The 14,517-nt window shown below is 57.6% G+C and overlaps 2 protein-coding genes across 2 annotated transcripts; one reads left to right on the forward strand and one right to left on the reverse strand.

Annotated features, from left to right (window-relative positions):
* Positions 1-662: 662 nt before the first annotated feature.
* On the reverse strand, positions 663-9,609 carry Islr2 (immunoglobulin superfamily containing leucine-rich repeat 2). The gene is made up of 3 exons (XM_005393576.1): positions 9,392-9,609; positions 5,356-5,452; positions 663-4,273 (listed from the first exon to the last, which is right to left on the reverse strand). The coding sequence occupies exons 1-3, from the start codon at positions 9,581-9,583 to the stop codon at positions 2,028-2,030; spliced, it is 2,535 nt and encodes an 844-aa protein (XP_005393633.1). The 5' UTR covers positions 9,584-9,609; the 3' UTR covers positions 663-2,027.
* On the forward strand, positions 5,406-9,327 carry LOC102018787. Its single transcript, XM_005393575.2, has 3 exons — positions 5,406-5,492; positions 7,417-7,581; positions 7,961-9,327. The coding sequence occupies exons 2-3, from the start codon at positions 7,559-7,561 to the stop codon at positions 8,541-8,543; spliced, it is 606 nt and encodes a 201-aa protein (XP_005393632.1). The 5' UTR covers positions 5,406-5,492; positions 7,417-7,558; the 3' UTR covers positions 8,544-9,327.
* Positions 9,610-14,517: the final 4,908 nt, after the last annotated feature.

Consider the following 14,517-nt stretch of genomic DNA (forward strand, 5'->3'; position numbering starts at 1 on the left):
CAGAACTATTAATCAGTGCACTTTCATCCCTGACTCCATGTGGCCCCCCAGGACCGCTGGCAGCTGTCCATGCATCATCCAGGGAGCACACCCCACTTGCCCTACAACACATGCAGAGAAAGGAGCCAGCTTGTCCCGTGGACTCTCTGTCCCCTGGTTTCATCCTTTTCTGCTCTCCATGTGGTGCCTGCTCTGGAATTTGTGTTATGACTTCTATGTCAGCCACAACAGCCCTGTCCCGGTGAATCCCCTCTGCCCCATCCCCAGTTTCCTAGAGAGTTCAATAGCTGGTGTTCAATAGAAAGGAGGAGGTTCACTGCTGCACCCCCACAGGGCACGGGTGCACACACTCATATGCAAACCCATGCACACCCTCCTGGAGGAACTCTCCACTTCTCCAGCTGGGCCTGCAGACATTTGCCCTTTCCATACACTTCCGGTCTTCTCATACCCCAAGAGATTTCACCCCGCCACCTCAGATTCAGAGAATAGAAGTGCAGGGGCAGGTATCCAGGTAGGAACACCTGACAAAATCACAAGGCAATCCGACCAATACGGAATCGCACAAAAGATCCCAAGGGGAGGCTTCTCCTTTCCTCACCCTCTTCCCTCGTCCCTCAGGCCTCCTTCTTCTGTCCCCCTACAAAAGTCACAGAGCCCAGTTCAAATCGATTGTTTTATTGACAGTGTACATACAGACGCCTTTAGAAAAGGACGCGAGCTGCGGGGACTATTTCGCCCGGAGCCACGCTTGTGCTGCGCTTGGCCGAGAGAGCTGCTCCCGAGGCCTGAAACCCACCCGTGACGCTTTCCTGCAAAACCCAGAAAGGAACCCCGCCCTGCCCCCGCGCCCCTTTCCCCCTCCCTCCCCGCTCCCTGCCTCCCGCCCGCCCCCCTACACTACACGGTACAGGACACAGACTTCTCCTACAGACCACGCTCGGCTACGACGACACGCGGCAAACACTATTCTCGCGGAGAGGGGGGCGGGGCGGGAACAGAGCGGCTTCCCAGTCCCCAGCGCAGGCTACAGGCTTTGTGCGCTCCAGGGCGCCAGCCCCCGGAAGACAAGCGGCCCCTGGAGCCTTAGTCCAGGTCCAGTGCCCCGCGCTTGCTGCCTGGGGGCACGCGCCCGGATGAGCTGTAGAAGCAGCTATTGCGCGCGCCCATCTCTGGCTCCCGCAGGATACGGACGACGACATTGGCCTGGGACCCAGCCGGGCCCCCTCTGCACAACCGGGGAGAACGGTCCCCGGGCGCTTTTAGTTAGGAGAGGGGCAGGAGAAAACGGATTCCTGTCCTCGCCTCTTGATACACGCACACCCTGTCTTCCAAAGATTGGGAAGGGGGTGTTAGCACCAGACCCAGAATGTTAGTTGTTTTTTTTTTTTTTTTTTTTTAATAACGAAACAGAAAATCAGAACACGGAACTCCAAGGCGCTCTGGGCACCTGATTGGGTTCCAGCTGGGCAGAAGTGGGATGGGGCGGGGATGGGGGTTTGGCAGGATTTGGTTTCCTGTCTGGAGGGGGGCTTCCAAACTAAAATGTAGCTGGCTTCCCCTACGTGCAGCCCAGAAAAGGCAGAGGCCCGCGTGCCCCACCACGCCCAGGAGCCACATTACCACCAGACATTTCCAAAGTCTTCCCCTGGCTCCAGAGCACACAGGCGAGCACAGGCCAGCGGGCTGCCCTTCGGATTTAGGTTTTAATAATCATAAGAATGGAGGGGCATAGACAGACTGCGCCTGCCCCCAGTCGGTGGTGCTTTGTGTGGGGAGGCTGAAGCAGAGCGGTGTGCTTGGGGAAAACAGATTGAGCCCATCGAGAGAAAGGCGCCCACGGGTGGCCAGGGACGGGAATTCGGGCCACTTCCTACTCGGAGTTCCCAGCGGTCACTGTTGGGGAGGAGCGAGGGGATTGAGGGCAGGGAGTGGGGAGCATAAATTCTGCCAGCCCTAGGTTTCCGCTGCCAGGCGCGCCAGGCACCCCAAGTGGGGTGAGGCGGGTGGGCTGGGTACACTGGGGGTCACCCCGCTGTCTGCCTGTAGTTGCCGTTAATTTCCTGTGCTAGGTTGACCGCCTCCGCGCCCAGGGGCAGCCGATCGCTGTACTCAGAGCCTGCCTCGAACTCCTCATGGTTGGCCTTAGACTGCGATTCCGCCAGGGAGCAGGCGGCCAGGCTCTCCTCCCGCTGCAGGTCCCCGTGCGGGTCCCCCTGCTCCGGGTCCTCGTCGAGCTCCTCCCCCGGGGCCTCCTCGGGTTCCTCGCCACCCTCTCCACCGCCCGCCTGGTAGCTCTTCTCGGACTCCAAATAGGACGCGCGCTGGTCGAAGTCCGCAGCGATGCGCTTCTCCATGGGGTCGGGAGCCTGCGGCCGCAGGATCAGACGGTAGGGCTTGCCAGGGTGCTTGGCGAGCAGGTGGCAGCAGGCAGCGCCCAGCAGGGGTACGGTGGCCAGCACCAGCAGAAACACGCTCACTGCCACGATGACCAGCAGTGAGGGTAGCTCCTTCTTGGTGGCGAACACTACTTGCACGTGACAGGCCTCGCCCGCCAGCGCCAGGCACACAGAGTAGTTGGTGCCAGGCCGCAAGCCCCGGAACCAGTACGCGTTGACGCCCTCCTCCACGCGGGACCACTGCACGGCCGCACCGCCCCCGGCTGGGCACAGGTAGAGCAGGCGCAGGGGCCTCCGCCCGGGCCGCCCAGCTCCCCCAGCCCCACCCGGCCCGGGACCCCAGCGTGCAGCCAGGGGCGTCAGCTGCACCCGCGCCTCGCGCTCCGCCACGTCCAGCGCGATGACGCCCAGTTCGAAGACGTGCGGCTTGAGCTCTGAGCTCTGGTTGAACGCGTGGTTGGACACGTACCGAGAAGGGTCCCCGTGGCCGCAGTGTTGCTCCTCGCCTGGGTTCACCGGGATCTGGTCTTCCGCCTCGTCTCCTCCGTCTCCCTCCTCCTCCAGCTCCGCCTCGGTCGCCTCCAGGATGCTGACTCGAGCCGTGCCCTGGCCTTTGCCTTTGCCCTCAGGTTTGGAAGGCAGGACGCTGTTGCCCCGGCCTTTGGCGGTGACCTTGCGCTCAGAGGTCGGGGTCTGCCTGTCGGGGTCTCCCCCCACGCCAGGAGCGTGCTTCGGGGGCCCAGCGGCAGCCACTGCCACGCGTACTGATGTCGAGTTGGCACCCAGCTCATTGTACGCGCGGCATGTGTAGATGCCCGCCTCCTTGGCACTCAGGAGCGGGACCAGTAAAGAGCCATTTGCCAGGGCCAAGAAGCGCGGCGTGGCGGGGGGCGCGGGCCACGCAGGTGCTGGAGTCGGGGTTGGGGCCTCCGTCTGGGTGGGGACTTCCCCATCTCCTTCCTCCGTCCTATCCTCTGCTCCTTCCGCATCGTCCTCCTTGCGCTGGATCGGCGCCTCTAAGACCACCGTGCCGCCCGGGATCTGAAGTTGCCATTGCAGGCGGGGAGTGGGGTGGCCTTCAGCGACGCAGTGTAACGTGAAAGCCAAGCCAGCACGCAGAGGGGCGCCAGGTGTCTCGAGCGCAGGCTCTGCGCTCAGCCGCACACTGGGCGGCGCACAGGGCAGAGCGGGCAGGCCGTGCACCGGCACCCCTTTCAGCGCTGGGGGAGAAGCGCAGGCGATGGAGTCGGGCTCGGGCAGCGAGACCCGTGTGCTGGCGGCCCAGGCTTGCAGCCACAACAGGCCGCAGCCACAGTGGAAGGGATTGTGGTACAGCTGCAAGTGGGACAGCGCGCCGAGCGCGTCGAAGGTACCGGGCTCCAGCGTGCGCAGCCGGTTATTGTTGATGCGCAGCGAACGCAGGTCCGGCAGCGCGCCGAGCGCGTCCCGGGGCAGGGAGCCCAGGCGGTTGTGGTTCATTTTGAGCAACTGGAGCGCGCTCAGGTTGTGCAGGTCGCTCCAAGGGAAGTTGGAGATAAGATTGTGGCTCAGGTCGAGGTTCTTTAGTTGACTCAGCACTGCCAGGGCCCCGGGCTCCACCGTGCGAACCTCATTATGTGCCAGCCACAGCGACGTGACCTGCGTGACGTTGACGAAGGCCCCGCGCCTTAGCACAGTGATCTTGTTGGCAGACAGACTCAGCGTAGTCACGTTGGCGGGCAGTCCTTCGGGCACCTCGCGCAGCTCCTTGTAGGCGCAGTCTGCAAACTGGTGCGCGTACTTGTCCACGCAGGTGCAAGGCTCGGGGCACGCCCGGGCCACTCCTAGCAGCGCCCAAGCCAACCACACCGCTCGAAGGGGCACCATCTCCGTTCCTGCGAAGGAAGTGGGGGGTGACTACCGAGCTCCAGCTTAGCCTAGGCGCTAATAATCTCTGCACCCAAGAACTTCTCTTGGATGCAGCTGCAGCTCAATATAAGTCTTGGGATTCTATAGAGCCCCCCTCTCAGGGACTCGGCTCCCCAGTCACTGATCAGCAGTGGGCTCCGCACTGACCTCTCTGTGTTTCTAAGTCTTCATTTAACCAGGTAAGATGGACATACAGAAAGGATGTTTTTATCCATGGCTGTCTGTCCTCCCTGGAACGCTTTGTCCCACCCATGCACACAGCAACACAAACAGAAGCTCTGGCACGGCCAGCACCCGCTACCTACAGGGCCTGCCGCTCTCTCAGGAGGTTCGCCTTGCACTTCCCCGAGGCAGACACATGGCACCCAGGCACCTACACAGTGTGCTCCTGCGGCCCCATTGTTCTCAGCAGCGAACCCCGCGCACGCACAGCGCTTTCCAGAGCAGCGCAGAGCACTTTGCTGTTCATTGTGAGAAGCGACCCATGCACGAGGACATGGGAGTGACTTCCTGTGCACATAGCCCTCCTCTGAGGCTGAAATCAAAGCAGAGGAGAGATACAGAGCGCTGCCCCGGTCCACAGACCCTTCTCCACCCTTGGTCAAGTCGCCTGTGCGACCCAGGGAAGAGCCAGGGCTGCTCCAGGGAGAGAAACTGTCCCTCATGCCTGGAAAAGATGTATTCTGGTGCCAGTGACTAGAGCTTTCCCCTGAGGTCCTACAGGGCATAGAGGGGGCCCCAGCGGACAGGTTAGGGGACAGCTACTAGCTAATCAAGCTGGAGGATGTTGGAGACTCCGGTCTGCCTCCATTGCTCCAGAATACCCGAGGGACTCCACGAAACCTCATCCCCAGCCACACAAAACATTTACATAGACTCCCTCCCTCTTTCAGCTTTGGCAGCGCCCCTCCCAGCCCTGTCTGTAGGATCGGCCCCTTCGCTGTCTTTACTCAGGGGGAGGGCCCCTCCCTCCCCAGTTCCTCCCCGAAGGCTGGGCGGGGTGCTGGAGGCTGAAGCTGCCCCACCCCCACCCCAGTGAGGCGCTCACCCAACGCTTGCAGCTGCCGGGTGCGCAGCCTTTGGGCAGCAGCCCCTTCTCCAGACTCGATGACAGCCCAAGGGCGCTTCACGCATCTGTTGCTTCGCTGCAAGAAGAACCAGGTGTGGGAGCACAAAAAAAGACAGGTAAGTTTGAGGGCTCCCCTGGCCCCGAAGTCCCACTTCAGTCTTTCCTTGTGTAGGGTCTGTTGGCCCCACTTCTCTCTGGCTTCAGGTTAGAGTCCTAGCGCGCCTCCGGGCTCCGCGGGAACGCGCACAGCCTCTCCCACCTCCTGCCGCGTCTGCATTTGTTAAAGCCGTAGAGACCCTCCCCGAGAGGGGTTGGTCGCTAGAGGTGCCACACGTCCACTGCCCTAGGCTAGGCTCTTCCCAGCCCACCGCACCCCCAAAACCCACGGTCCCCTACGCACTCGCGGACACTGTCACTGCCCCTCATCAGACAGTTCCCCCCACATGCTCAGAAGCATTCGCACACGCACCGATGCGCTCCACACAATCGACCCTCACAGGTTGGAATTATCCATCATCTGAAATAATCGCGTCGATGTGTCGCGCTCCCGCTATGTTCACACGCATTTACACAAGCACACCTGTGCCGGCACACTCGCCCCGCGCGTTTCCTACCGCAATCCATTCATGCTCACTCACCCTTGCGCGCCCGTCCCGCCAGCTCCCGCGAGTTCGCTGCTAATTGAATGCGAGCCGCTTTTACACCCCGCAACACGTGAGACAAACCATCTTTGAGGAATTTAGGGACAGACAAGGCGCACAACGGAAGGGGGGCGTGTCTCTGCCTTGAAACACTTTTTGCAAATGCAGCCGGTGGCACAGAAAGACCTCCAGCGAACCGGAGGGACTGTGCGCAGCCTGGCTCGCGCGCACCGTTCCCTCCCGCACCCCCTGCTAGCCGCCTCCTCCCCGAAGCCACGTTCAACACTATGCATAATTGATAGTGTTAGCAGAGCGCCTCGCCCTCCCTGCCATTTTTGCCTGGATCTGAGCAGATACAAGCCCTGCTCCTCCCGCCCCCCCTGCCAGACGAAAACGCACACGCAGCCCTGTAGGGCGCTCCGGGAAGAGCCGCCCCTCTCCCCAGCCCACCACAGCCCTGCCCAGCGGAATTCTTTACGTCTGGTCTTTGTGGCAAAGTCGGTGCTTGCAGCCCACCGTCCACAGCGCTGCCGTAGGGTAGGGTGGGGCTCCCTGCCGCCCAAGCACCCCCACGGTCAGCCTGCCAGTTCCTGGCGAATGGGGCACTGAAGCTGCAGAGGACAGTGACAGGGACAGGGATGGTTACAAAACGTCTGCTCCTCTTGAACACTGTGGGCGGGGGTGTTTGTGTAAGATCTGAACATTCTCATCCCCCCCACACACACTCGCCAGTATCTTCACAGCCTCTGTAGTGCGCGCGCACACACACACACACACACACACACACACACACACACACTGTCCCCCAAGCTGGGGTGGCACGCCACCGCCCCACTGTCTCACACCCTCACACAACAGCTGGGCTCAGCAGACTCGGGACTTGCTGTTCCTGATTCTCCCTATCTGGCAAAACCCGGACACTTCATTTAGCGACAGGGAGGCGGAGACACAGGGATGGATGTCCAGGCATTTGGCTAAACCCCCTTTGGGCCTTGGTGCTGCCCACAGAGCCAGCAGAGCCTATGCTAGACAGAGCTGCTGGTCAGATTCAGAAAGGGGTTTGGGCTCCTGGAGAACCAGAGCCCCAGCCCCTCGTGCCTTTTGTAGACATCGGGATCTCGGGGCACCTGTGGCCCCCAGCCTGCACCCAGGCGGTCGAAGATCTCACTTGGCAGTTGATGGCTTATGGGTATGGGGCCTCTGCAGAGATCAATATCCCGATTTGAATGTTAAGCATTTTAATGAGCCCAGGAGGGAGTGGGGGAGAGGGACGGAGTGCAGCAAGCTGCATCTAAAAAGACCACCGGGCTGGCTGGGGTTCTGTGGCTCCTTTGTAAATGAAACATGAACAGACCAAGTGGGCACACTTGGAGTCCTTCACTCGGTCCTAATCCTTCAGTGGCGGCAAGAGACCTGGTGAGCTGGGACCAGCACACCTCAATCAGCCAAGTTCCGAACTCTGATCTTCACTAACCTGCTTAGGCCTGGATCCCCTCCCAAGCAACCTAAGTGGAGGCCTCTGGAGCAGCCTCAGAGAGAAGATGCTGTGGAGAAGGGCTGAGGGGTGAGAGTACAGGACCGTCCCAGCCTGGGGACCCTGCGGCAGTCCCTAATTTAGGTGTGAGACCTGAGGTTTGGGACCGGCTGGGTCAGGGTATGGGGCGAATGGCAGGCTGTGTGTGGACACCTTTGTCTGCAGTGTGTGTGTGGGGTCATCCTGGGTGGGTTGTCCTGTACTGGCAGTGTTGTGAGAGTGGGCCTGGGAGCCGTTCCCATCAGAGGGACCCAAGGGGGCAAGTGCCTGGCAGTGGAACCAGGACTTTCTGGGGCTCGGGATGGACACAAGGTGTGGGGACAGACAGGGAGGCTCCGGGCCAGGAACTCAGGGCTAGTGGGCTCTCTCCTGGTTTTTATCTCTATCTGGTTCTTTTTGCTTTCTGCAGGAGACCAGCGGGCCAAGGGACAACTTGGGAAGAGAGAGACGGGAAGACAGAGTCTGGGGGCTGGGTGGAGAATGGGCTCCCAGCTTTCAGCTCAAAGCTCCCCAAACCGAGGGGACCCTCCCCGCCAGCCTCCGGGAAGCCTCTCTGCGCCCCCTTTTCTCTTGTTCTGTTGCTAGGGATGCCGGAGCAGGGGATTCGGTGGAGGAGACAGCGCTGGGGGCGCAGGAGAGAGGTGGATAAGGGCGCGGTGGCCTCCTTGAGGATCCCCGAAGCCCTGGGCGGTGCACGCTGTCTCTGGCAGGTGCTTTTGTTCCCTGATCCTACCCCGGGGGGACAAACACCCCTTACCCCGCCTTTGACCTGCAGGACCTTGTGCCCATCGGGCGGGGCTGGACCCCAAGTCGCCCCAGTGAGAGCTGCTACCCCAGGTTCCACCTGCGAGCTGAGCTGGAAGGCAGTGCACACGCCCTTGCGCGGGAGCCGCTGGGCTGTGGCGGCGGGTGATGTTCGCAAGGATACAGTTACTGCAGGCGGGAACGAGGACCCCACCCCCGCCGCGGCTGCCCGAGCCTCCGATCGTTAAAGAAACAGGCATCTAATCAGCTGTGTGGACGCAGGGACGGGAAAAGCGTAAATCCTAAATTCCAAGGCGTGAGAGCACAGTGCCACAGATTCAGAAGGTGACGAACCCGGCTTAAGCTTTCTCCAGGCTTGGGGGTCATAAACCCAGACGGACCCGGGGCCGATAGCCTGAGCCCAGGGCCGCTCCTCGAGGACTGACTTCTGACTTCAACCTTACGGACGGACGCATACCGCCGGGAGGGTGCGAAGAGTTGAAATCTACGGGATGGGACTTGCTATGTCCTGGGTTCCGAGCATGCGCAGGTCTCTGGCCCGGCCCTGGTCCGCGCGCGCCCCCTGCTGGAAGCCGCCTTCTGAACCAAGGGGCGGGTGGAGACCAGGCGAGGCTTTCTCCCTTTCTGCCCGCGCTCCAGTGGTGCACGCGCTTCAGTGGGGCACGCTCTCCGTGCCCCCTCAGCCTGCAATCCAGGATATGCAACCTCCCCTCCGCTCCTATCACAGGGATGCAGTTTCAGGTGCGTGATATTCCTAGCTCGGAGCGCTCACGAGTGCCCCCTGAAGGCTCCTTGGGAAAAAGCTCTCTATGACCACACTGTCATGATTAGGACAGGTTCTAGGATCAGTCTCCATCGTGTGTACAGCTGTGCAACCCGGGCCAACTTACTCAACCTCTCTGTGCATTAAGAAAAAAGAGCATAAATTAGAGAGCCTGCGTTCGGGGTCCTTGTGAGGATTCAGTCAGTCAAAGTATGCAAGACACTTAACATGTGGCACTTCCTGCTCAGGAAAGGACTTTTTTTTTTTTTTTTTTTGCAACAACTGCTGAATAGAATTTGCTGGTATTATTACCTTGCAGAATCGGGGGTAGGCATAAGGTGGTGTGCAGGTTTCACACGGCTTCATGCTTCTGTCTTGCCTCCTCCAAAGCAAGGACCTTGGCTCTGGCTCCAGACATCTGTCTTCACCACCTGCTACACACAGACACCACTGAGAGGCAGCGGCCAGAATTATTATTAATAAATAATAATAGTTGCCAGGCATGATGGCACACACCTGTGATCCCAGCACTCAGGAGGCTGAGGCAGAAGGATCTCTGTGAGTTTGAGGACAGCCTGGGCTCCACAGTGAGTTTAAGGCCAGCCTGTAACATAGTGAGACCCTGTCTCAAAACAAAAATAAAACAATAATAAGAGTTAATAATAATTACCGTTATTGTTTGTAATGGTTTCTAATTTCAGATACTTAAACTTGTCACCCAAATGCCTGCCTGGGAAGAGGACCTGCAGCTGCAAGCTTGGTGGAAGGTTTTTAATTAAAACCACATTCTGTTTAAGTATTTATTGGGCTCTGCGAGTTTAATTATTTCCTAGAGAAAAACAAAACAAAAGCTCCACCTCTGCCTCTGAGACGGATGACTGTTGATTTCCGAGGGAAGCAGCGACTTGTGGCTGGTTGCTGGAGGTAACCAGGAGGAATCTCCTGAATGGTCCTAATGCAGCGAGACATTAATGACCCTGGACACAGCCTGAGAGCTTTCTCCCAGTGCTTCTGTGAAATTAGCTCAACGTGCTGGCAAGGCCATTTATTGCCATCAGAATTAACCACAGCTCTTCCAGTGGCAGCTCGAATAATGGTGTGATCTGTGCTCGTCTCTTGGAAGCTGGGGCACCGGCTGGGAAGACAGAGAGCTCCTGTGTGCAAGGCAAGCACACTCACAGGTGTACCCCTGTCTACCCAGGCTGGGGGTCCCAGCGGAGAGGTCCTGAGGCTGCCAGCCCCGACCTGGCAGGACTTAGCATGGTAAAGAGTTGGGACAGAGCGGTGTGGGAGGATGGGGGCATGCTGCTTCCACCTACAAATAGCAAAACCCCACTCAAAGAGCAGAGAGTAGTAAGCTAGTGAGTGAGCACCTTAGCCGCAGGGTTCTGCCAGCCTGAATTCAGAGCTGGGGGATTCAATGGCTCAGCGACAACAGCAATCGCAGATGCATTGTTTTTCCTCTTTTTTTTTTTTTTTAAGTACTGAAGATTGAACCCAGCACTTTCTCACTGAGCTACATCCCCAGCCTTTTTTTTTTTTTTTTTGAGAGAGGGTCTCGCTATGCAGTTCAGGCTGGCCTTGAGCTCACTTTGTAGTCCAGGCTGGTCTCCAACTCACAACGATGCTCCTGCCTCAGCCTCCCAAGTGCTGAGATTACAGGTGTGTGCAACCACGCCTGGTTTTTTCCCCAGCCTTTTTTTAAATGATTTTTTTTTTTTTTGAGACAAGTACTCACTAAATTGCTGAATTGCTCAGGCTGGACTGGAACTTGTGATCCTCCTGCCTCAACTTCCCAGGTTACGAGTGGGTACCATCAACAGGCTACTGCAAGAAAGAAACAGATTTTCTTTCCTGACACCATAACCTCTCCTGGGCCCTTATTGACACTGGTTTAGGATACCGCATCTCTGAACCAATCACTGGCTAAGGGGGAGGAATCAATTGGCTTAGAATAACCTAGTCCTGAAATGGATATTGAAATTCCATCCCAAGATTCCCTACAAACAGGATCCCTTTCAGACAGCAGGGCTGGAGAATGCATGCTCAGAGCATCCCAGTATTGTGTCAAAATGAATTAAATCCAGGCACGGTGGTGCAAGCTTGTCATCCCAGCTGAGGCAGGGAAACTGCCATGAATTTGAAGTCAGCCTGCGCTACATAGTTCAAGGCCAGCCTGGATTACATAGCGAGACCCCGTCTCAAAAACACAAAACAAAACAACAACAACAAAAGATACACATTGCAGTGAGAGTGAGCATGACCGGAACCGGACGCTCTACTTTGTAGGGTAGAAATGAGACCAGGCAGGCACAGGCTGGGGCTGGGGCCAGGGCGGTGTTCAGGGAACTCTTCCTGCTGGCACACACCCCAGAGGATCCTCTGCTTTCATAGAATTCTTGAAAGGACTCCAGTCTGTTCTTGGAGATGCCTGGGCTGGGATGCAACGCTATTTTGGGAGCGGTAGAAGCTGCAGTCGTTATTTGGGTATTTAAAAGCAGGATGTGTCTGTGAGCTCAAAGCTGTTCCTGCGTGATGTGACTTCCCATCCTGAGTGGTTCCGTGGCAGCGAAGGGAGGTGCAGTGCTTCCAGCTGCAGTGGGTAGGAAGCTAGCTACCTTGGTCTCACTTAGGAGGTGGAGGCAATGAGAACTGAGACCATACAGGCTTGGAGCTTGTGGCAGCTGTGACCTAAAATGTCCCCCAAAGACCCACTGGGTTGAAGGCTTGCTTGCCAGCGATGGGCTTTTGAAGTGACCGGACCAAGAGGTTTCTAACTTCATCAGCAGACTTTTTTTTTTAATACTGGGGATTGAACCCGTGGCCTTTGCACTGAACTCCATCCCCAGCCCTCTTTCATCTTTTATTTTGAGTCAGGGTCTCACTAAGTCATGAAGTTGCCTGTGTTAGTCTTGAATTTGGGATCCTCCTGCCTCAGCCTCCTTGAGTGCCCCCCCCACCTGGCTGGATTAATCCATTGGTAGATTTATAATTTGATGGCATGCTGGGAAAATGATAAAATAGGAGGTGGGGCCTGGTTGAATGGATTGGTTCATGAGGGTGCTGTCTTAAAGACTGTCTTGTCCCTGGCCCCTTTCTCTCTGGTTTCTACTCCATCTCTGTACTCCCTGCCCCCATGAAGTGAACACTTTGCCCCCCATGCCCTTCCACCATGACATTGCTCCTTGATCTTGGGCCCGCACCAATGGGACCAGCCAAGCATGGACTGGCACCTCTGAAATCATGGGCCTAAGTACACCCTTCCTCCCTTAAGCTGCCCTTGTCAGGTGTTTTGTCCAGCAACAGAGCTCCAGGCCTTAAGCCAGCTTCCTTCCCCTGAGGGCTCCTAGGCCTCCCCTCCCTGCTCCCTGGGGTCTCCACTTGCCATGCCAGTGAGGCAGGAAGTAGCTGCGGACACAGCTGAGAAAACAGGAGTGTCCACCTACCTTGGAACCACTTTCTGGGCTAGATCCACCTTCTGAGTCAAACCTTAGCCCAGAACCAATGGGAACAGGTACCCAGGTAACTGAGCTTATGCACAATGAGCTCCCACACATGTGCCCAGTGGTCTTCTGCAACCCTTGGTTACCCCAACCTAATTACCATGTCATTGACTATGCAGATTTGATCCCGCCTCCCCACACCAGGGGCTTTGGCTGCCCAGATGGTTCCTCCAAGGGCCATAAAAGGCCAAAAACTGCACAACCCAACAGAGAAACTGAGTCAAGCCTATCACTGGCAGGAGTCAAACCTCATACCAACCCCTCAGCCCCACCCCAAACTTAAGGATTAAAACTCTCAGCGCCAACCCCTCTTGGTCTGTGAGTTCTCCTCACTGGCTGCTCCCACCCTGTGGAGTGATCTTGTCTTTTCTCTTTCAAATAAATTATTGGTCCTGGCATAGCAGTGCAGGCCTGTAAGCCCAACAGTATGGGAGGCTGAGGCAGAAGGATCTCAAATAAATCATTGATCCTGTGATAACTTTTGGGTATCCTGCTCAATTCTTTGTTTAGGACATCAAGGACCTGGATAGGACCCCAACATGGTAACACTAGGAAAATGGACTAGAGGTAACCAAGTCCCTGCCAATGCCGTCCCCTCCAGACCCTGGTTCCTGGGTGCTGTGGCTTTAGGGTAGGTGGGCTTTGAGGGCCATCTGGGGCCACTGGTCCCCTCCAGGTGCCCTTGGCTGTGCCCATCCCCCTCCTGTCATGCTGTACCTCACTTCATCTCCTGAGGTTGCCTATATCCTTGGGTCCTAGGAGCTAATTCACTCTGGAATGGCTTTATGCTGCTCTGGGGATGGAGAGGCTTCCTGCCTCCAAACATCCCAAGCTCTTCCCACAGGAGGACTGAAATTTGGTCACTGAGTCACTCAGACACTTGGGAAAGTGAGTGAGGAAGGATGCTGTGGCTCCCTCCCACCCTTCCTCCCTCCGTTCTCCATTGCCTGGTGCATCAGATGACCTGGAGAGGGACCCAAAGAGATTCCTGCACCCAGTAGATCCCTAGAGCGGGGTCTGTCAGCCTCCTGCTTCTCCTCCATCCCCTGGCTTCAAAGCTCCTGGAGAGCCAAGCACAGTGGTGCACACCTGTAATCCCAGCACTCTGGGAGGCCGAGGCAAGAGGATTTTATGTTCAAACCCAGCCCGGTCAACCTAGGAACTTAGCAAGGCCTTGTATCAAAATTTAAAAGCCGGTTGGGACATGGGTTTGCAGAAGCTGAGCTGAAGCCAGGTTTTGCATGCAAGTGGTGGATTAAGGAAATACCCAGGCAGACACCAGTAAGGCAAAGAAGAAGAAGCGGGAGGGAGGGAAGGAGTGAGGCAAGGGTGTGATTCAGGGCAGAGTCCCAGGGAGCTCTGGGGCTAAAGTGACCCCTGGGAGTTCCTGGGGCCCCCAGGCACTGCCCCCTCTCTCTGTGCTCTTGGGCAGTCAGCTCTGGTAGCCTGCAAAGGCTGTGAGGCCAGCACCTCCTTAGAGGAGGGATGGACAAGGAGCTGTGATGACACCTAGGAGGTCCCAGAGTCACTGAGCGTCACTGGTACCCCGGGCTGGAGGTCCCCATCCCTCTGCTTTCACCTCATTGGAGGGAAGATGGGGCGGCAAAATGCCCCCGGCACAGAGCTTTTCTGTGACACTTTCCTTCCAGGGGCAGTCCAGAATGGGATGTGACCCGCTTGGAAGCTCACTGGTCTGAGGCCCTTGAGACTCGGGCAGATGAGGCCTCTCCAGTGGACACAGGCAGGTATCCCCACTTTGGGTGCCCTGTACCCCCTCATAGGCTCACAGGCACAGAAAGAGAGCCCCATCCATGTCTGGCAGAGACAGATTACACCCCTGCATTAGAATATCTAGATCAGGATGCAGACCCCAAATCAGGCAGCAAGCCGGGCTGAGATCTGCAGTTAGGAGAGCCCTCCCTGCGGGGTGGGGGA

The sequence above is a fragment of the Chinchilla lanigera genome, unplaced genomic scaffold, assembly GCF_000276665.1.
Source record: "Chinchilla lanigera isolate Chin_1 unplaced genomic scaffold, ChiLan1.0 scaffold00049, whole genome shotgun sequence".
Lineage (NCBI taxonomy): Eukaryota > Metazoa > Chordata > Mammalia > Rodentia > Chinchillidae > Chinchilla > Chinchilla lanigera.